Consider the following 21,715-nt stretch of genomic DNA (forward strand, 5'->3'; position numbering starts at 1 on the left):
AGTAGAGGTCTGAGCGCCCGCTCAGCATTACTGAGCGGCCGCGCAGCAAGCTGAGCGCCCGCTCAGCTATGCTGAGCTCCCGCTCAGCTATGCTGAGCGGCCGCGCAGGGTCGGGAAAAAAGACAAATTATTTTAGGACTTCTACTTCTGTTTGGTTTCCACTTCTATGTAATCTGAGTTTTATGGGACTATTATATAAGTAGATTTGAGACGTTTTCACAAGTGTGGATTGAAGAAGATTGTGTTTTTATGCAAGGAGCGAAGGAGATAAGGAAGAAGACCGATTTAGCACACCGCAACGAAGAGGAAGCATATATTCTTGTGATTCTTGTTTCTTTGTAATGTTGGATGCTAGTTTTCTTGCTTTGAACTTATTTACTCTTGTGACGTACTCTGTTTTAATATAATTAGTTTAGTTATTATTTTCTTGTGTTTGTTTATCATGATTTCATATGAATCCATGATGACAATAAGTGCTATTATGGGCTAATCGTGATCATGGGGTTGCAACGGATTTATTATGGAATTCTTTAGTTAATTGTTTAATACTTTAGTGTGTGATGATTGTATGATATCTAGTATTGGTTGTGCGTATTCGTCTTATGTGTGTCGCGAACATATAAGATAGGGTGTTAATCTCTTGTGAAGCGACTGTGGATCTTGAGATTTAGAACTTGCCAGGCTAGCATAGGTTCATGTATGTTGTGCATGATTAGTGGGTAACTCTAACAGTTTTATTTGCCCTATGTAATCAAAAGGAATAACTTGTGCTTAAATCGTTGTGTTGTCAATTTCTGTAGACATATAGGAACTCAACATAATTGATGACTATTCAACTTCTATCTTAATTGTGGATGCTTGGTAGAATGGTATTAGTACAATGAAAGTTGGCTTTTATCAGTTTCGTGTTATTCAATTAATATCATCACTGTCACATGCTAAAGGTAATAACAATGGCTATACAAGGAAGTAATAATGAAGTTGTGATCTCATGAGTGTTTTATTATTGATAAAGTGAAGTGTTAGTTAAGTGGTTAATTAAGTAGTTAATTGTAGTTAATATTTAATCAACAATTTTAAGTGTTATTATCTTAACATTGAGAAGTAATCATACATTGGTGAGTGAGTTAAATTAGACAATAATTCAGTCTGAGTCTCTGTGGGAACGAACTAGAAAGTATTCTATATTACTTGCGAATGCGTATACTTGCGTGAATATTAGCGCGTGTTTTCGCCCTAACAGAGCCCCGGAAATTCCCGCACCAGCTGCCTGGGCATTCTCGCGACGAAGCTCTTCAGCAAGGTATAGCTCTATAAACTCATCCATGTCTCCATCAGGGTTCTTAGCAAGATATGTAGAGGCAATATCCCAGCAAATGTTCACCTTCTCGAAGATCTTGTTGTTGAGCTCATCGTAGTAAGTAGGAGTACCCCGGAAGGCAGCAAGAACTTCCTCTTCCCAGGGCTTAGCAGCAAGCTCTTTCTTTAGACTTTCAACCTCCGCTTGGAGGGTCCCAACAACCCGGACAACCTCCTCCCGAACTTTGACCTCCTTAGAAAGAGCCTTCTTGTGTTCCCGAGACTCTCTTTCCTTAACCTCTCGGTACTTGGTGAACCTTTCCTTCTCTTTAGCCAAGTCTTTCACTGCGCTCTTCGCCTTCGCCACCCTCACCTTATAGTTGTGGATCACGGTATAGCAACTGCAAATTCGGGCATTAGCCAGAAACAAGAAGCAAATGATGAGCAAAAATATAAGTAAAACAGAAATAAGTAAGAACAGAGTATAAGAACCTCTAAGACATCACGAACAAGGTGATCAAGGAAGGTGTCAACATCCTCCTTGGCATAAACTTCGAAATCCCAGGGGTGGCATAGTTATCAAACATCTCGCTCCTCCGGTCATCAAGAATCATCTGGGCCAGGAGATTTTTCAAGGCATCCTCTTCCACCAACTTCTGACTCTCCTCTTCCGTAGGATTCTGGGGCGTTACCCTCCTACGTTGTGGAGTCCCGGAACCACTAGCAACATCTTTAGTAGCCTTCCTCTAGCGAGGATTCAAAGCACCAACATAACGACTCGCGTATTTTCGTATTATTTAAAAGTGTAATTATGGAATTATTAAATAAATAAAATATGTGTAAAGCTTCTGTCAACTATGTGTTGTTTTATTATTATCTATGTGTGATTTATGGTGTACAGGGTTGTTCGCGTAATTAATTATTGAGTAGTACTGGATTGTTTTCACTTTTAAAAGTGGATTTAATGCAAATTTATTTGCATAAATACTTGGATTGTATTTAAAATTGTTTTTATGGTTTTATAATTACAATAATTATTTTTGGGATTTTATAAAATTTAGAAATCAATATTTCATCAATTATTTAGTCTTATATGATTTTCTGATTGCATTTATTTGTAAAACTCGTATTTAATTCCAGAATTCTTCAAAAACTATGAAACTCATATTTATGTAAGTTTGGAATATTCTAAGAATTTTAAAATTATTTTGGAAATTTTTAGGATTAATTTCACCTGTGCGTTGATTCGTTTAATTGATAAAAGCGGGTATAAATTGTATTTCCGAAACTATTTTAAAATTTCAAAATTTATGTTTTTATAAACTTCGGGATATTTATAACATTTTAAGATTATTTTCTGATTTTCTGAATTTGTTTTAAGTGTAACTCAGTTCGTTAATTGTGAATTGCGGGTATGTCGTGTGATCCAAAAATGTTAAAAAATTATGAAAATTGTATTTTATTAGTTTCTAATAGTTCTAAGAATTTTAAAAGTAATTTGGTTGTTTTTCGGGTTTTATTTACTCTGCGCGTTATTCATTAAATGGTGAAAGACGGAGTAGAACTAGTCTGGCAAGGGTACGTATCACTTAGCCTGATACGTGTTAACATTTTAAGTTATGTTGGACGCGTTATTGCTGGGTTTGGTTAAATAAAAAAAGTAAAAATAAAAATAATAAAAAGAATAAAACGGAACAGCTAAACACCACACACAAGAAGCTTCTCTTCTGTTCTTCATCTCCCTCGCGCGTGCAGTCTCGCGGTTCTCATCTCTGGAAATCCTCTCTCGATCAATCTTTGTTCCATATCTCTCTCTGAATTTTTCTCTTCCTTTCTCTCAGTTCTGTAACACCTCCATCTTCGTCTTTTCCAGTAAGCTTCGGTCGATGCTCGATTTTTCCGGTTGTGAACTCCGATTTGTTTTGCTTGCTGTATATATATACATGTGTGCTTGTGAGTTGTACTTGTTGTGATGTCTGTGTTTTTGTTTCAGAGTTGCCGCCTGCCCCGTTCTAATTTCCGGCGACCCTGTCACCGCTGCCGCGCGTGTATGTGCGTGCTGGTGGCGTGTGTATGGGTCAGTCGGTGGTTTACTGGATTGACGTGTGATGTATAATTCGAAATCCCATTTTTGGGTTATTCATATTGGTTGATTTTTTTTATGAACATTCTGTGATTTTGAGTTAATATTTTTCGATTATTTAGAAATTTTATCGGTGAAATTTCGTGTGGAAACCCGAAATTTATCGGGTACCGACGAATTTCGCCACCGTCGGCGATGAGCCTCGGCGAGCCGACGGTGGACTGTGATGAATTAATTCTGAGTCCTATAATTATAAAGTAATATTTAATATTTAATATTTAATATTTAAGTCGTACAATTATTTTTAAAATGTAAATAGTCGGATATAATTGTTAAGGTCCGAATTGAAATTGAGAATTTTTGTAGTCGGGTTATGATTGATTAATTGTAATTGTCGGTTTATGAATTGTGATTGTTGGTTGTTGAGACGTCGATTATGTTTCGACGGGTAGTCCGATAAACAAAGGAGACGCTGCCCGATTTTCGGAAAATCGAAATACGGAAATACGGGAGCGTATCAGGTAATTATCGGGACGTCGAGGGAATATATAAATATAAATATATATAATATTATAAGAGACTTGATTGTATGTTGTGGTGAAATATTTTACCAAAACCAGTAACCCTAATTTCATAAAATGACGAGTAAACGTATTTCTTGAAAACGAACACCAAACCAATTCTCGAGAATGTGAACCCTAATTGTTGTGTATGTTATTATTATAATATGTATGTATAATTATGAGTCGGGGTTGGATATCGAATGGGTAGATTGTTATCGAGGATATGTCAAGCATACCTAGACGTCTAACATAGAGTATTTTGACTCCTGTAGGTTTTAGTCGGAAAACCGAAATTTGGCGTCGGACTAAAGATAACCTAGTGATCAGTTGACCAGCTCAGCGAGGTTCCAAGCCAAGGACCTGAGTGTTGAAGTCGGATCCAGGATAGTCTGATAGTAAGGCGATAAAGTCGAGCGTCCGAGTCTATCCAAAATCATTCAGTGGTAGTCGTAAAGCTCTGCAAGGCAAGTACCCCTGATCATTCTTTTATGGTTTTGTATATATGAATAGCTAATGTTTTAATCTCGTAAAGGAACAGAAACGTTTAAGTTACGTATCCCCTGTAGTTATAAATCATTATTTTAAAACCTGTTTTGGGGAAAAGTAACTTCGAAAAGGGTACTTATCTCAAATAAAATGATTTGCGAACTAGATTTTTGTGTGTACTGTTAAAATGAATGGTTTTGAAATAAGATAGGTACAAGTGTTTTGAAAACTGGATAAAATGATCAGATATGGGATACATAGGGGCCAGAGTAGGCCTATTGAGGTGGCGCAAGAGGCTAAATCGGTTGCGCACAAATTTATAACTGATTAGTCCAGCAGGTCAGAGACCTAGCTAGTCTCTGAGTTTCAGAACAGGTTTATGGGATGGCAAATGGAGCCGTCTGGTGTTGATAGCCTGATCAACTATCTTCACATATCCACTACGTATCTGATTTGGCTTTGTGGTTCCCGTAACGGAACAAGTGATTTATACAGTGGATTTGGAAATGAAAATGGCATGCTAGAATTAAACTCTGGTATTTCTATACAGCACAGTACTGATGCTATTATTTTACAGAGCATGCTAGTTTTGATATCCAGTTTATACATGTTTTACTTATTTTCTAACAAGTTATGAATTCTGTTCCTATAACTGCTTTACTTTAAATCATTTTTACTTGTTATTCATATAGTGGTATTGCTGAGCAATTGATTGCTCACCCTTATAGAATGTTTTATATATGTACTGCAGATGCCTAGGAGATTCTTCTGTGGTAGTCAGGGCAGAGTTCAAGTACCTTCCGTGTCAGGCTCCTCTGAGGTAGTTGTGTTGGACCAAGGATGGTCTGTTGAGTTGCTGTATTGAGTTAGCTGCTTCAGGATGGTTTGCTGTAATTTAGTCTTGTAATAGCTGTAACATGAATCATACTTAAACCTGGAAAAGGTCTTGGTAAAGGGGTCGTAGTTATGTATTATTAATAATTAGGATTGTTATTATTGTTGTTAGTGACGTCAACTCCTGACCCAGGGGGTTGAGACCGTCACAACCAACTTCCTCTTCCCCCAGCTCCAACTCCTCGACCTCAGGCTCAGTAACGATGACAGGAGTCACCCTCTCCGGGAGAGTCTGTCTCATTATGTTTCCAGACGAACCTGTGTCCCAGATCTACGAGCCATTACCTCCACCACCCCCTCTCTTCTAGCCCGAGTCAAGCTGAATAGCACCACCAATATTCTTGAACCTATCAGCCAAGTCCTGAAATTGCTTCGACATCTCGTAGTGAAAAGGGTTAAGCAACGGGAGACCTGCACAACGGAATGACAAATTAGAAACTAAAACTGAAAAAACACAAGTACGTATGAGGAAAAAAAATAGAACAGAAGGTTACATGTAATAAATGCACTTACATCCGACATTAAACAATTTTTGATTATCTAAAAAAGTATCCCGAGCCCACTGAGCCCCAAGAGCCACAACAAAGTCGTACATCTCCACCGAGCCGCTGGGTTGGGAACCTGCTATTTTTAAGAGCATTTTTGTACAAAGGCATAAACTCCAGGTCCCCACCCCGGACGAAGATGAACTCCTAATGCCAACACCGGAGAGAGTTCAAAATAAAGACGGGAGAATTCTTGGCATCAGATGGGAACCCGCAACCATCTATATTAAAGGTAAACTCATACAGGGGGGATTGATGGGCTTCTTAATTTTAAAGAGATGGTGAAAAAGCTTAAGGGTCAACAAATAACCCTTCACGTGGCAACAAGCAAGGAACCAGGATATCCACTTAACCGAATTCGGGGCCAACTGGGTAAAGGGAATCCCGTAGACATCACGACAGCGGGATTTGGTTAACTGGTGAAGGTTGGGCCTCATACTGCGCAGATGCTCTAGTGGAATAGCTACCCAACCCCCCTCGGGACGATGATATACCTTCTCATGAGGCTCGGGTCACCTCCACTCCATTCCATCCCCGAAGTGGAATAATGCCTTAATAAGGTCATCTATCTGACTAGTGGTGTAAATGCCAAGGTCAGGGTGACGAGGAGCAGGAGCATAGCCAGTCCCCGGAGCATTATAGAACAGCTCATCCATTCGGGCCCGGTCATAAGTTTCTTTCCCTTTGGGCCTGTAAGCATCAGATAGGTTTCTAAAGTAGTAATCATGGGGGGACTTTTCTCCCGAGTCTGTACAAAGTAGTGATCTATATCTACTCAAGACCCGTCCTTCTGGCCCAAGGTCTGTCCAGGGTGTAATAGGAAGGTGGGCAATTCCTCGACTACAGGTTGGGAAGAACGAAGAGGCATGTTATCTGGATCCGGGGATGAATCACTAGAGGAGGTTTTGGGCAACCCTAAGAGAGCAGGACGTGCAGATCTAAGTTTAAGGTTAGCCAACTATTTATATCTCCTAACCATATAACTACCCGTAGTCTATGCCATTTCAGATACAAAAAATGAAGAGGAAAAATAACTCAGAAACAAATAGCTTCGAAATCAAAACAACCAAATTATGTCCTATAGCCTATACATACAAGTATACTTACACTAAAACACGAAGAACAAATATGAACAACAAGTACAAAACCAGTGTTTGAAGAAATCAAACCCCCTTTTCTTGCATACACAAAAACCTGAAAAACAAACCCAGTTTTATGCAACAAAACCTAAAATACACGAACAAAAACTCCAAACACAAATAACAGTTTCGCATATAACACATCAAACCCAGAACAACCAAATTAAACCAACAGTTGCATTTGAGAAATAGTTACATGTATACGGAAAAACTATAATATTCAGTTCATCATATCATGTATAAGTACAACGAAGAAAATGAAGGAAAAAGCGAGAACTTACAAGAAAGCAGGAGAAATAAAAGGCTTCAAGAAAGAGAACTCCAAAATTCGCCTTGAAGAAAATCTCGAAGTGCTTTTTGGGTGTTTGTATTTGCGTAAAGAATGAAGAGAAGCAAAGGGGTGGATATTTATAAAAGGAAGTGGGGTAATAACCCACTCAATCGCTGAAGAATCGTGTCCACCGAAAAGGGACACGTGACGAGATCCTGACCATCCAAAAAATAACTGCAACAATTAATGATTACATAGCTGTAATTGTTTAACAGGTACGGCTTTTGAGGGGAAAAAGAGGGGAAACTGTAACGTTTTATATATACATATACATGATTCAAAATCGTGGTGTAACGTGTATCCTCCCATGTTCCGGTCATGGAATAGATGAAATAAATCCATAAATGAATTTTTGTTTAAGAATGAAATCTTATTGGAACTGTCCATATCCGGTTCATCCTTCGGAATATATATTCCTACAAGGAAATCAACCGCCGCCTGACACCCCGGAAAAATGACAAAAAACTGTACACCAGTCACTTCCGTACTTAGCCGGTCAAATCAAATGGCCTACCCAAACACAACCCCGGGGACTTGTACCCAACAACAACCCGGGGTTAGGGTCCATAAATCAAAGGAAAATACAAAAATTTTCCCAAGTTACAGAAATCAAAGGGCCTACCCAAACACAACCCCGGGACTTGTACCCAATAACACCCCGGGGTTAGGGTCCCTGAATCAAATAAAAATGCAAATTTTTTCCCAAGTTACAAAAATCAAAGGGCCTATCCAAACACAACCCTGGGGACTTGTACCCAAAAACACCCTGGGGTTATGGGTCACAAATCAAAGAAAAATGCAAGATTTTTCCAAAAGCAAGAAACAAAACTCCGGACTATAACACTACTCCCCCATCCGGGAAAACCCACATAAGGGAGTGGGAGGCATATGATAGGCCATAAGTCATCATGCCCAAAAGAGCATCATAAAAGCCCAAGAAAAGAACACCCCAGTCCCAAACTAAAGTGGTCCCCGGGACACATGGCAGGTACTCAAAATGTCAAATGTCCCATGTTACCAAAAATGGAACAACAACATCTCGGTCGTCCACGTGTATGAATCGCAAGACACCCCAGCTGTAAAAAGGACATCCAGGCCCCATTGGCAATCTAAACCAACCAAGAATCATTTAGGGCTAGGATGAAGAGGTACAAACCCCTAAAACCCTAAATTTGGGAGCCTACAAAAGGCCCCAAAAAAGGGGTTTTGGGGGTTGAAATCATATCACACCTGATATACACACATATACACACACCACTGCATATATTTTTAAATAGCTATTTCTTTCCTCCTTTTCTTCTTGAAGAAACCCCATTCTTACTTTCACGCCGGAGTTGCCGCAGAGACGCAACCCCCCTCCGGTTCTGTTTTGCAGAAGCTCCGACACCATAGTTTAACCACACACCACTTTCCACGTGGACTAGGCTCGAGCTCGAGTGAAAAATGAGAAGACCGGGGAAGAAACAGAGTTATCACACTCTTCCAAATAATATAAATAATTAAAATATTGAAAAATTATTATAATTTTTTAATGTGCCAACTTCAACAATGTTCTCTAATTTATTTATTTATATTTTTTTTCTTATTTCAACTCTACTATGACTAAGGAGGGTGTATTTAATTGGGATTTTGAAGGATTTTTATGGATTTTGAAAGTCATGGGATATTCAATTTGGATTTTAAATAATCCTTTAAAATCTGAAGTTATTCGATAAGTATTGAATTTTTTTTTAAAATCTGAGTTTATTTAACTTAGATTTTAAAAAGTCAATCAAAATTTAGTGGTATTCAATTTGGATTTTAAAAAATCCATCAAAATCTGATGGTATTGAAAAGTCCATGAATTTTCTTTTATTTAAAGAAGTTGTGGATTTTGATGGATTTGCGAGCACATTTTTAATATCTTGAAATCTCTTCAAAATATATGAGATTTTGATGGATTTTTGAAAACCTCTACAAAATCTGCAAGACTCTACAAGATTTTTGGATCAACTCCATCAAAATTTAAGAACAATTAAAATCTACAAAAATCTTTTAAAATTCATAAACTATTAACAATCTTTTAAAATCTGAAATAAATACACCCTCCTAAGATTCTAAGAGTCCTCGAAAGTAAATACAGAGAGGGGATCTTACATTTATAAAAAGTCTCTGAATCTTTTGAGACTCTAATTTTGATTTCACTGTTTTTTTCTTCTCTTGACGACTTGAGTCACTTGTAAATGTTCAATAGCAAGACGGTTGAGGGAGAAATAAGGAGTACAGAAGTGGTGGCAAAGGTCCTCTCAACGCTGGAAAAGGAATAGAATGTGTACATCAAAAAAGGCGTACTAGTTATATTTTGGTGATTATTAAAAAATCTATACTTTAATTTTAAAGAATTAGGCATGCAAGGTTTGATTATAAAAAATGGCATACTTATTATATTTCGCGATAATTAAAAGATTTATATTTCAATGAGTTTGATTGGGTATTGTTGGTTTTTTAACACCCATCTTATCTAATTTCACTCATTCTCTGTCGTTTGTCGTTTGCTATGTAGTGTGCCCAAGGACACACGTTAAGCACTAACTTTTATGATTTTAAAGTGTTTTCATTGATGAAATTGATAAGGTCCATTAACATTTATGATTGACAGATCAACCCAAATTTGACACATCACTTTTTATTGTGTGCCCATGAGTACACTATAGAAAATCTGTACCGATAAATTATTCTTAAATTGTCCAACATGTCTCCAAGAAAAGAACGATTTATTTTGCATTGAATTTGAATAACATCAACCAGTCTACAAGAAATTAAGGAATGAAACAACCTGTAATAAGTGGTTACAGTAGGCAAAACTAAAGATCAAATGAAGGAAAAAGAAGATTTTGCAAAGTCCTAAAACTAAAAAACTAAGAGATTCTAGTTCTGCCATGTTATGATGCCTCACTGCCATCTTTAAAAGGAACAGTAGAGCTGCCCCCAACTGCAAGACTTGGAGTCCAAGTTGAGGATATATTACTTGCATAAGTCAAAAGCTAAGTTGGAAGCAATGGGAGTTCTAGGACTGGGGAGCCCCATGTAGGAAAGCCCGGGAGATAGCCTGACCTTTGAGCTTGGCCGTGGTGAGGGGACGGGACCATAGTTTCCAAAATTAGGTCCGGAAGCCACACGAGGAGACAAATTAACTTGTTCAAGAGCTCGGCTTTGCAATTCTGCAGGATAGTCACGCACACAACCAATACGTGGTCCAGTTCCTGAAGTCCACTTGCAGGATAAACGCCTCGCAATGTTGAACATTGGTTCCTCTAGGTCGGCACCATCTGTTTTCTTGTTTGGAATATTTACATTTACGTCAGACGCATTTATTTCTTCTGGTTCAGTGGTTGTGCTTGTAATTGATAACATTGCCATTGATTCCTCAGCCTCAATGTTAGATGAGAAGGAGTCATCATCTATTGCACACCTCTGTTCCACAAAATAAATACCCATTAGTTATTCATTAGGGATCTTACCATCAAAGCTCCAAGTTAAACAATGACAATCTAGTCAGTAGCTGTACATTTACAATGTACTTTATAAAGATATAGATAAGATATTTTACCTTAACATGTGTAAGATCAACATGATGATCCTCGAGGAAGCTAATGAATTCCATGAAGTTCTCTTCTGTTGGGTGGTAGTGGCCGCTGTAAGGCCATATAGCCTGTAAATGTATACCAGAATTAACGATCAAAATCACATAACCTAGTGTGCTCTGCATTTATACTGCTACGCATATTTGGACACACAGACATACACACACATCTACCTCGAGAACACCACAGTGTGCAACTAATCTTCCAGCTGCCATAGTTGCGCCACCAGAAAGGAAACTAGAATGCTGGAACACGCCTTTCTTCTTCTTGCCAACATACAATTTCCTGAATGTGCTAAGAACAAATATCCACTTAGAACCCTCAATGGTGTCGACAAAAAGACCACTTTGTCTGTACAAAAGCTTCCCATCTTCTACAATCACTTCATATGTTTCCCTTTCAACCTAAAAATAGTAAATGCAAAGTTAGCAACATATTACTTTTAGTATAATCTGTCCCTGTAAAGGAATAAGGTATTTTCAGAAAATGGTTCCAAACTTACAGGTCCTAGGTACTGGATGCATTGACGTTGTAAGCAACTCCTGGAGCATTTCTCGACGTTTACATCTTTTCCATCTCCAACATCCAACCTTTAATAAAGTTATTAAAAAAAAGATTATCATACACATGATTTCAACTGAGGTCAAGTCGAACGTTTTCTTTAAAAATAATATTAGTATTCTTATATGTCAATTAGATACACACATAGATCAATATATTCATCTAGAGACTGTGCTAGCAATTCAAACAGATTAAAGGAGTACTAACCAGTAGAAAAAAGGTTGAGAGCTCTGACTTTCAAACCAGATATCGTAGTACATATGCAAATTGTGTCCATATCGATGGCGTGGATCAATCTGTAACAAGATAAAGAGAGGATCATGAAGGGAGCAACTAATAATATCCTGCTTATTTATAGCTACGTCGTTGATTATGTACTATTCAAAGCTTTAAGCGATGAGGCTTATTATGATCCTCTAATTCACAACTTAAAGTTCTATGGAAAAGCTAACACTCATTGGATTGAAAAAATATTAAACATGATTGTCCAAATAAAGACTTACAGCTTCAAGCCAATGTTGTAAAGCTAGCTTTTGAGCCTTTTCGCACTTAGACAACCCCTTTCCAACCTGTGGAAATAAGTTAAATTTAAATTAATGTACAGACCTTTATATTTAAGAAACAAACGCATAATTTTAAAAAAATCTGTCGGAAAATTACCTTGGCAGCTCTAGTCCTTGCCCTAGCCCACCGTGAAAGAGCTGTTTCAGGCTTCTCAACATTGAAGTAAGACACCGAGCTTCGCTTAAGAGCTGCAAAGTCTAATGCCTTCCACCTATAAAAAAGAAAACAGATTTTAATATCACTAACAGAATGAACAACAAAAGATTAGTTTAGCTAATAAACAGTCCAGTTAACAAGAATATGTTGAGAGACAAACCAGAGTTCCTCAACCACAACCGCGCAATCTGCAAGATTTCTTCGTGTCCGATAACTTTTGTAGACTTTCTGAAGCTTAACTGCAGCAGCATCAAGTTCACTAATCGGTCTAGGCGAAAAAAGTATTGCAGGCTCAGGAAGTGAATAATGGGGCAATGATTTGTGAGGAAATATTGAACCAAATCCATTTGCTTTAACCCCCAAATAATCAGATTCTGAATTCTTAATGTCTTGAACTAGATTCTTGAAGGAAGCAGTTGTTTCGAGCATCACTCGTACTGGCTCACAGTTCTTTAAGTTTATCGAATTCTTTCTACCATTATTCCTAGGAGAGTTGGACCCAATTGAGTTTGTCATAATATCTGAATCTATTTTCTTGAAACTACTAGTTCTCAATGTCATATCTCCAATTCTTGGCCTCCCAAAGTTATATCAAGAACTAATAATTATGTCACAACCTGCAGAAAATTAATAGAAACACAAGTAAATTCAGCATGCTTAATTTCCAAAAGTATGTAACTTGCATCTTAATCCATCATCTACAGTAATAAAAAAAACACAATTTGCATAACACAACAATTTAAAATTTGAAATTGAAGTAGTCTGTAAACATAGATGAAACAGGCAAGCAGGATACATGAATGATTCACACAAAAGACACTCACCAACAATAGAATTATAGAAACCAAAACTTTCAACTTTCTTATTTGTTTTTCCTACTCTGTATCTTTAACTTTTAAGTAAAAGAAGATGTTAATAAAAATGACTACAAACTTCAACTATATATAGTCACCCCTAGCTGAGAAATTTAAAATAAAATAAAAAAAAGTTGTTGAGTTGTTAGACCTTAAGATACGTAATAGAGGGAGGACTGGAGAATGGAAAATATGCCCAGCAGTCTTTGAAAATACAGCTACGAGTGATTTGTAATGAAATCTTGAATGGTAATGGGAAGTGTGAATTTTGATTCAAGCCCCACTAAGTGGTTTGATTATTTCAAGGCTTGGAAAATAGTACACTGTTTTTTTTTTTTTGGAAAATGAAAATGCAACCCCTTATTGCAGACAAGAATGCATGCATATAATATACTTACAAGTTTGTGTGTGTTATGAAGATAGGGGAGGAAAGATGGTCAAAGAAAGGAAACTTGAGAATCAAGAGGAGGGATTTGGTATCAACAAAGTTTGAGGTTCTTCGCCGGAATCAAGATCTACGATGGTGGTCCCTCGCCTGAAAAGTGAGCGGAGTGTGGTGGTTGTGATAAATTGGGGGCTGAGATTGCTTAGGGTTGGTGGTGGCTCCTTATGGCTCTCGCTTCCGACCCCTCACAATTTGCCTACGTATCCCTATTTATAGGGAATCAAGCCCACGTAGTTCTTGGGGAATAAGAAATCTAATGGACTTAGACTTCTTATTCCCAGGCCCGGTCCAGAATCCATCTTCCGCTAGCTTTAGGAATGTCCAACTATGAGGCCCAACCGCGAAGGCCCAAGGCTCGTTTGTAATCGCAGGACTTCACGGATAATGCATCTCCCTGCGCAAGGATAACATTCCGCTACAGCTATCTCCCTTGAATTACGAACGCAGGTATAGCCACGGTTCACCCCAAATGCCAGACGCGTCCCTGTCCCCCGAATGAGGATAACCCACCAGATAGCAGGACAGGTGATCCCAAGCTCTTGGGTGCAAAGTGCAGGATGACTCCAAAGTTCTCCAATGAGGACACCCATTGAATACAAGAACAGAGTTCCCAAAGCACACACCAAAGTTAACCCCGCATCCCCAACGAGGACACCCGTTGAATACAGGAGGAGGCCTTCAATCATCAGGCATACCCCTGGAGGCCTTCAAGCTTTTCACGGACATCCCCCTCCTTGACCGTCTCAAGGAGGGAATTCTTCAAAGAGTACCTGCAACAAATATATTAGTGAAAATAATTCTCCATTGCTCCTTCCACGCTTGTCTTGCTTTAAACTTACTCATGATCATGCATTCTTCACACATAGGACGCGTCCTGAACGATTGGGCGCGTCCTGACGCTACGAACTCCACATATTACTATATCTTCCAAGTATCTCTATTTGCTTTGTCTTGAATGAGAACAAGCTCAACCATCCCAAAGTGTGCATCTCCAGGAGGCAGGACGCGTCCTCCCCTTGTAAAATACACATATTTTCCTTGCTTGGCAACCTTATTACCTGTACAGCTCATCCCATTATTTTTACTTATCAGGGCGCGTCCTGCACCTTGGGCGCGTACTGCGCCTTGGGCGCGTCCTCCTCCTTTCAATATCTTCCTGCTCACCTCTTTACATGACAACCCAAAATACAGCCTACACAATCATGGACGCATCCTACATATACAGGGCGCGTCTTCGCTTCATACAATGTAGACCAAAACCTAATTATTCATCTTCTTGCCCCAATTCAATTCCAATTGACCCGTATTTGACCCGAGATGATCCAATACCAAATTTTGGCTATAACAACTACCCCCCGAATTCCATATAAAGTTGGAAACAAAATTGGAATTCTAATATCTACATCCAAGCAAAAATTTGTATCATCCTCCACTCGTATGAGTATGCGTCTTCTACATCTTCCTCTATGAGGGCGCATTCTCAATTAAGGCCGCGTCTTCGGAATCTTATCCTCCTTATTGACCATGACGGCGCGCTCTCACTCTTTGCCGCGTTCACAATTGTCATTCACATTTCTTCCCGCCTTCACCTATGAATACCCCTTCTCTTCCTGATAACTTTAACCTTGGTTTGTCTAGAGAGGTTTACCACTTATGTACCATATCTCTAAGCTTACATGAGCTAACTCGGTATAAGAAACAAGAGAATTTGTACAAAAGTGTGCATCTCACATACCTTGGAAAAGCACAATCCATTAACAAAGGTTTGAGGGTTCTCTAACTTTTTCATCCCAATATTGGTCTCCCATGAGCGCGCCTTAAACTGAAAGGGTCATCATATGAGGGCGCACTCTAAGGAAAGCGCGGCCAGAATAAAACACTAGCTCTCTGATCTTCAAGTAATAAATAATCTTTGACGCAAGGAGGACATGCCTTGTTGGTGATAGTGATCCTTCCACCGATGACACAATACCATTCTATATTCCAAATCATGACTCCAAACCGCTGATCTCATCTTTTCCACAAATAGCGTGATTCATTTATTCAAATCAAAGTCAAAACTTTTACAATCTTCTTCAATCATCTATTTTTAGAGGGCGCGCCCTTTAAAGAGGCGACGTCTTCCTCAAATAATTAACATCATTAGAGGGTGCGTCCTCTTTACGAGGAGCGTCTTGCTCGATGAGAGGAGCGTCCACGTCGACAAGAGTATCATTCTTGGAGGGCGCGTCCTCTATGAGAGGAGCGTCCACCTCCACAAGGGGAATCACCCTTGGAAGGCGCGTCTTCTCTAAGAGGAGCGTCTACTTCGACAAGCTAACATCCTTGGAGGGCGCGTCCTCTCTAAGAGGAGCGACTTATCTCGACAAGGTCTTCATCCTTGGAGGGCGCGTCCTCTGTCAGAGACGCATCCTCCTCGACAAGGGTATTCATCCTTGGAGGGCGCGTCCTCTGTCAGAGACGCATCCACCTCGACAAGGGAAATCATCCTTGGAGGGCGCGTCCTCTGTCGGAGACGCATCCACCTCGACAAGGGAAATCATCCTTGGAGGGCGCGTCCTCTGTCGGAGACGCATCCACCTCGACAAGGGAAATCATTCTTTAAGGGAGCTACCTCTGTAAGAGGTGCGTCTATCTCGACAAGCTAACATCCTTGGAGGGCGCGTCCTCTCTAAGAGGAGCGACTTATCTCGACAAGGTCTTCATCCTTGGAGGGTGTGTCCTCTCTAAGAGGAGTGGCTTATCTCGACAAGGGTATTCATCCTTGGAGGGCGCGTCTTCTGTCAGAGACGCATCCACCTCGACAAGGGAAATCATCCTTGGAGGGCGCGTCCTCTGTCGGAGACGCATCCACCTCGACAAGGGAAATCATCCTTGGAGGGCGCGTCCTCTGTCGGAGACGCATCCACCTCGACAAGGGAAATCATTCTTTAAGGGAGCTACCTCTGTAAGAGGTGCGTCTATCTCGACAAGCTAACATCCTTGGAGGGCGCGTCCTCTCTAAGAGGAGCGGCTTATCTCGACAAGGTCTTCATCCTTGGAGGGTGTGTCCTCTCTAAGAGGAGTGGCTTATCTCGACAAGGGTATTCATCCTTGGAGGGCGCGTCTTCTGTCAGAGACGCATCCACCTTGACAAGGGAATTCATTCTTTGAGGGAGCTACCTGTGTAAGAGGCGCGTCTACCTCAACAATCTAAAATCCTTGGAGGGCGCGTCCTCTTTAAGAGGAGCATCTACCTCGACAAGGGTCTTCTACAAAATCTCCATGTAACAAAACTAAATCAAAGATCAATATTTTTTTTGAAGGCTTTTATCTTCAACAAAGCTCAAGCGATGCAGAAACTATCTCTTGTTGAAATATCTCCCAACGAGGCATCTCACGAAGTGGCATCTGATAAAGGGCATCTCACTCTCAGAGATATTTTCTTGAAGTTGAGCGTTTCCTTAAACATGAGTATTTTTCCGACCTTAAGCATCTCTCTTCTTTTTAGGAAAAGCCATGTACCTTACTCATGTGGCAATATGTAACACCACAGAACTAATGAGAGGTAACCTACCCCCCGAGCGTGCACCTTGTCAAAAGTACTTTGTAGCCTCATCTTCCTCATCTAAACTAATGCAACTCCCACATTCCCTTTTTGCTAAAGACAACCAGGTGACCTTGGTAGTCATATCGAAAGAAGAAGCCTTAACATATGAGCCAGATATGCTCAGGGCGCATCCTGAAAACTCACTCAGATTATTGAGGATGTGAGGGCGCGTTCGCTGAAACTAAACTCTCGACGTACTAGGATGATCATTGTACTTCATTTGCTTCTTTATAAATCATGTATGTAATGTCGAGGAAGATCATATGGCAATTTCAATGAAGGCGCGCCTTGAGAGAGATAGCCTTGGAGAGTTTACTTATAACTGTTGAGGATATAACATTATATCCTTAGATGAAGGAGCTCATTCATGTCCTGGGGCCTCACCTTGACAATTAAGGGGCGCGTCCTAGGATTCATGGTACCTCTACTCAGATAGATTCTTTTCTCTTGAAGTTCCAATATTAAGATTCTCCTTGTGGTCAATAAAGTTCACCTCACCATCAATATTCTTTTTTTGAGGGCGCGCCTTAAGGAAAGGGCGCGTCTTGAAAGATGAGGAATTAGTTCCAGTCGAGCCATTCTTCAAGTAGTGACTATAACTCATCTGATTATCATGACATCTTCATTGAAAACTTCCATAGACTTTTTCTTCTGAGGGCGCGCCCTGGGAGGGCAATTCTCCACTGAATATTTCACATGCAGAGGGCGCGCCTTAATATATTGTGACGCAGCACTTGGTAACTCATGAGATTTTTTCCTGATAAGATTTCTTACCTACAATAAACACAATTAATATGGAACTTGGAATGTTACCTGGAGGACGCGTCCTAGAGGGACGGACGTGTCCAGTCGGTGAATTTTCCTGGAATTTGCTGAAAATCATATGGGCCCCGAATATTTTAATCAAGGCGCGTCCTAAGAGTTTGTGGGGGATTTTCTCCATGCCAAATCTCTTTCCCAATCCTCTTCCTTGATGGATCTTGTTAAAGGCGATGACTAGCTCATGATAGTAATGCCTTCTTCTTGGAGTGTTCTCCTCCCGATCGTCCTCAGATTTGCGCCTGATTAAGTCTTCTGAACTGAATAGTGTTCTCAAATCTTCTAAATCAAATAGAATTATTCAGTCTTCTCGTTGGAGTAGGATTCTCCAATCTTCTAAATGGAATAGGATTCTCCAATCTTCTAATTAGAACATGATTCTCCCATCTTCTAGATAGAATAGAATTCTTCAATCTTCTAAATAGAATAGGATTCTTCAATCTTCTATACCAAATAGGTTTCTCCCAATCTTCTTAATGGAATGGGTTTCTTGCAATCTTCTAAGACAAATAGGATTTTTTGGTAAAAATTCGTAGCTGCTGTTTTCCTCTGTTTCCGGGCTGCTCAACTTGGATTGTCCTATCCATATCATCTCTGAATTAAAGAGAATTCAATAAGCTTCGCGTAGGCTGTAAGATCGTTCAAATCTGACTTACGGAACTCGAGATACGGCCCAAACAGTGTAAGCAAATCGCTTAACCCACCAAATCCGAATTTTTCATCCAATTTTGCTCCTTTGTGGCCATGGTTGTAAACTTCAACCCTCATGGCTGGAAATCATCATCCATGGATCTCCCTCGTGGCCGTGGATACTACATTCAAATCTCCTTCGACCCCCCTGGCCAAAAATATTTATTTTACGGATCTCCTTCGTGGCCGTTGTATGCAACTCCTCCGTGGCTATCCTTCAATTCTTGCGTCAAAGAACCTTCATCGTGACGAGACATCTCTTCCTCCTGAGATTATGATCTTGATGAGCACCCCTCCTTCTAGCGCCAATTTGTTGACGGAGGAATTTGGTATCAACAAAGTTTGAGGTTCTTCGCCGGAATCAAGATCTACGATGGTGGTCCCTCGCCTGAAAAGTGAGCGGAGTGTGGTGGTTGTGATAAATTGGGGGCTGAGATTGCTTAGGGTTGGTGGTGGCTCCTTATGGCTCTCGCTTCCGACCCCTCACAATTTGCCTACGTATCCCTATTTATAGGGAATCAAGCCCACGTAGTTCTTGGGGAATAAGAAATCTAATGGACTTAGACTTCTTATTCCCAGGCCCGGTCCAGAATCCATCTTCCGCTAGCTTTAGGAATGTCCAACTATGAGGCCCAACCGCGAAGGCCCAAGGCTCGTTTGTAATCGCAGGACTTCACGGATAATGCATCTCCCTGCGCAAGGATAACATTCCGCTACAGCTATCTCCCTTGAATTACGAACGCAGGTATAGCCACGGTTCACCCCAAATGCCAGACGCGTCCCTGTCCCCCGAATGAGGATAACCCACCAGATAGCAGGACAGGTGATCCCAAGCTCTTGGGTGCAAAGTGCAGGATGACTCCAAAGTTCTCCAATGAGGACACCCATTGAATACAAGAACAGAGTTCCCAAAGCACACACCAAAGTTAACCCCGCATCCCCAACGAGGACACCCGTTGAATACAGGAGGAGGCCTTCAATCATCAGGCATACCCCTGGAGGCCTTCAAGCTTTTCACGGACATCCCCCTCCTTGACCGTCTCAAGGAGGGAATTCTTCAAAGAGTACCTGCAACAAATATATTAGTGAAAATAATTCTCCATTGCTCCTTCCACGCTTGTCTTGCTTTAAACTTACTCATGATCATGCATTCTTCACACATAGGACGCGTCCTGAACGATTGGGCGCGTCCTGACGCTACGAACTCCACATATTACTATATCTTCCAAGTATCTCTATTTGCTTTGTCTTGAATGAGAACAAGCTCAACCATCCCAAAGTGTGCATCTCCAGGAGGCAGGACGCGTCCTCCCCTTGTAAAATACACATATTTTCCTTGCTTGGCAACCTTATTACCTGTACAGCTCATCCCATTATTTTTACTTATCAGGGCGCGTCCTGCACCTTGGGCGCGTACTGCGCCTTGGGCGCGTCCTCCTCCTTTCAATATCTTCCTGCTCATCTCTTTACATGACAACCCAAAATACAGCCTACACAATCATGGACGCATCCTACATATACAGGGCGCGTCTTCGCTTCATACAATGTAGACCAAAACCTAATTATTCATCTTCTTGCCCCAATTCAATTCCAATTGACCCGTATTTGACCCGAGATGATCCAATACCAAATTTTGGCTATAACAGGTTCCATGAAAAAGCTATCTAGTCCACAAGTTGGTGCAGATAAAATATTCTATCTTTATAGTGAGCTTGAAAGGTCAACTGCACACTTTTTGTAAAAGTCTCAAGTCATGAAGCGTGTGAAGATGACACTGTTGCAGAGTTGTTTATGGATTCCCTTCCTAATTTCCACAATTTCTTCAACATGCAATCACAATCTTGACTCGTTTGAACTTTAGTTAACTGGTAGGTGTTATCTCTGTAGTCTGTACTATTATAAGCAAGACACGCGGTAGAGATTTGGAAGTTGGTTCACATCTTTTTGTTATTCATTGTCCATTTTTTTTTTTTTTTTTGCTAAATTATTCATTGTCCATTTGCTTCTATACATCGCTCGTTTTTGCATCTAAAAAATTTAAACTTAATTTCATAATATTTTTTTTATTTTTATTTTTGAAAAAAAGTTTAATATTAAAATTTTTATTTTAAAAATTTTATTATAAAATTGTAATTTATAAAAATGTCGAAATACGTATAAATAATATATATATGCCAGTGGGACGGAGAGAGTACCACTTTAAAAAAAACAAATAAAACAAATAAAAATAAAATATATGTAAATATAAGAAAAAATTCCCAAAATACACCATTTTCCAGCTCCAACTACCCAAAATGCTCATTGGCGGTACGTTCCGCCCAAAATACCCGCTGATTACGCATCGCTGATTACGCATCTGGAGAATGCGTATACAGGTTTTTAAAATTTTGTGAAGAACACGCATATGGCACATGCGTATTCCCTTTTTAATTTTCAAAGAATACGCATTCTAAAGATACGTATTCAAGTGAAAACAAAAAAGAAACAAATGCGTATTCAAGTGAAAACAAAAAAGAAACACGCATGTCTCACATGCGTGTTCTTCACAAAATTTTAAAAAACTGAATACGCATTCCGCAGGTGCGTAATCAACGAATATTTTGATTAACATCCCGCCAAACTGTATTTTGGACATTTGTCCCCTAATGATGAGTATTTTGATTTTTCACCCAACTACAAACCTTTCCGATCATAGTTACCAATTTTTACTCGCACCCAAAGCTAGACTTTTCATTGTCAATCATAAAATTGTTAAGAAATTTCCAATACGTTGAAGAAAGAAGAGCTTTTTAAAAAAAATATCCAAGATCAAAAATATTTTTGTAAAATAAATAGATAAATTATTTTTTATTTAAATAAATAAAATAACTACAAAATTAAAAATAATAGTAGATAAATTTTTAAAAATCTTATTATATTATATAAAATACTACAATTCATATTTTTTTTCATTTAGTTGTAAAAGAATTTAAGAAAAATATATAAAAATTCATAAAATAAATTTTAATTTTCGGACACATATTTTGAAGTATTCTGTTTTATATTTATTATAACTTTCGTGATTCAAACAATAT

General features: G+C 39.4%; 1 protein-coding gene and 1 long non-coding RNA gene across 4 annotated transcripts; one reads left to right on the forward strand and one right to left on the reverse strand.

Annotated features, from left to right (window-relative positions):
* The first annotated feature begins 2,993 nt into the window (after positions 1-2,993).
* Positions 2,994-7,577, forward strand: LOC141724575 (uncharacterized). The gene is made up of 3 exons (XR_012576730.1): positions 2,994-3,171; positions 4,218-4,409; positions 5,183-7,577. It is a non-coding gene; the product is annotated as an uncharacterized LOC141724575 (long non-coding RNA).
* A 2,497-nt stretch (positions 7,578-10,074) lies between these two features.
* Positions 10,075-13,516, reverse strand: LOC141724576 (IQ domain-containing protein IQM1-like). Of its 3 annotated transcripts, none has more exons than XM_074526766.1 (9): positions 13,497-13,516; positions 12,405-12,861; positions 12,185-12,299; positions 12,028-12,093; positions 11,732-11,820; positions 11,466-11,553; positions 11,137-11,367; positions 10,930-11,031; positions 10,075-10,793 (listed from the first exon to the last, which is right to left on the reverse strand). In XM_074526766.1, exons 2-9 carry the CDS (start codon positions 12,803-12,805, stop codon positions 10,344-10,346), a joined length of 1,542 nt encoding a protein of 513 aa, XP_074382867.1. In that variant the 5' UTR covers positions 12,806-12,861; positions 13,497-13,516; the 3' UTR covers positions 10,075-10,343. The 3 variants fall into 3 exon arrangements, with proteins under 3 accessions (XP_074382867.1, XP_074382865.1, XP_074382866.1); XM_074526764.1 differs by lacking the exon at positions 13,497-13,516 and adding an exon at positions 13,250-13,479; XM_074526765.1 differs by lacking the exon at positions 13,497-13,516 and adding an exon at positions 13,069-13,217.
* Positions 13,517-21,715: the final 8,199 nt, after the last annotated feature.

This window comes from Apium graveolens, chromosome 5 (genome assembly GCF_009905375.1).
Source record: "Apium graveolens cultivar Ventura chromosome 5, ASM990537v1, whole genome shotgun sequence".
In the NCBI taxonomy this organism is placed as follows: Eukaryota; Viridiplantae; Streptophyta; class Magnoliopsida; order Apiales; family Apiaceae; genus Apium; species Apium graveolens.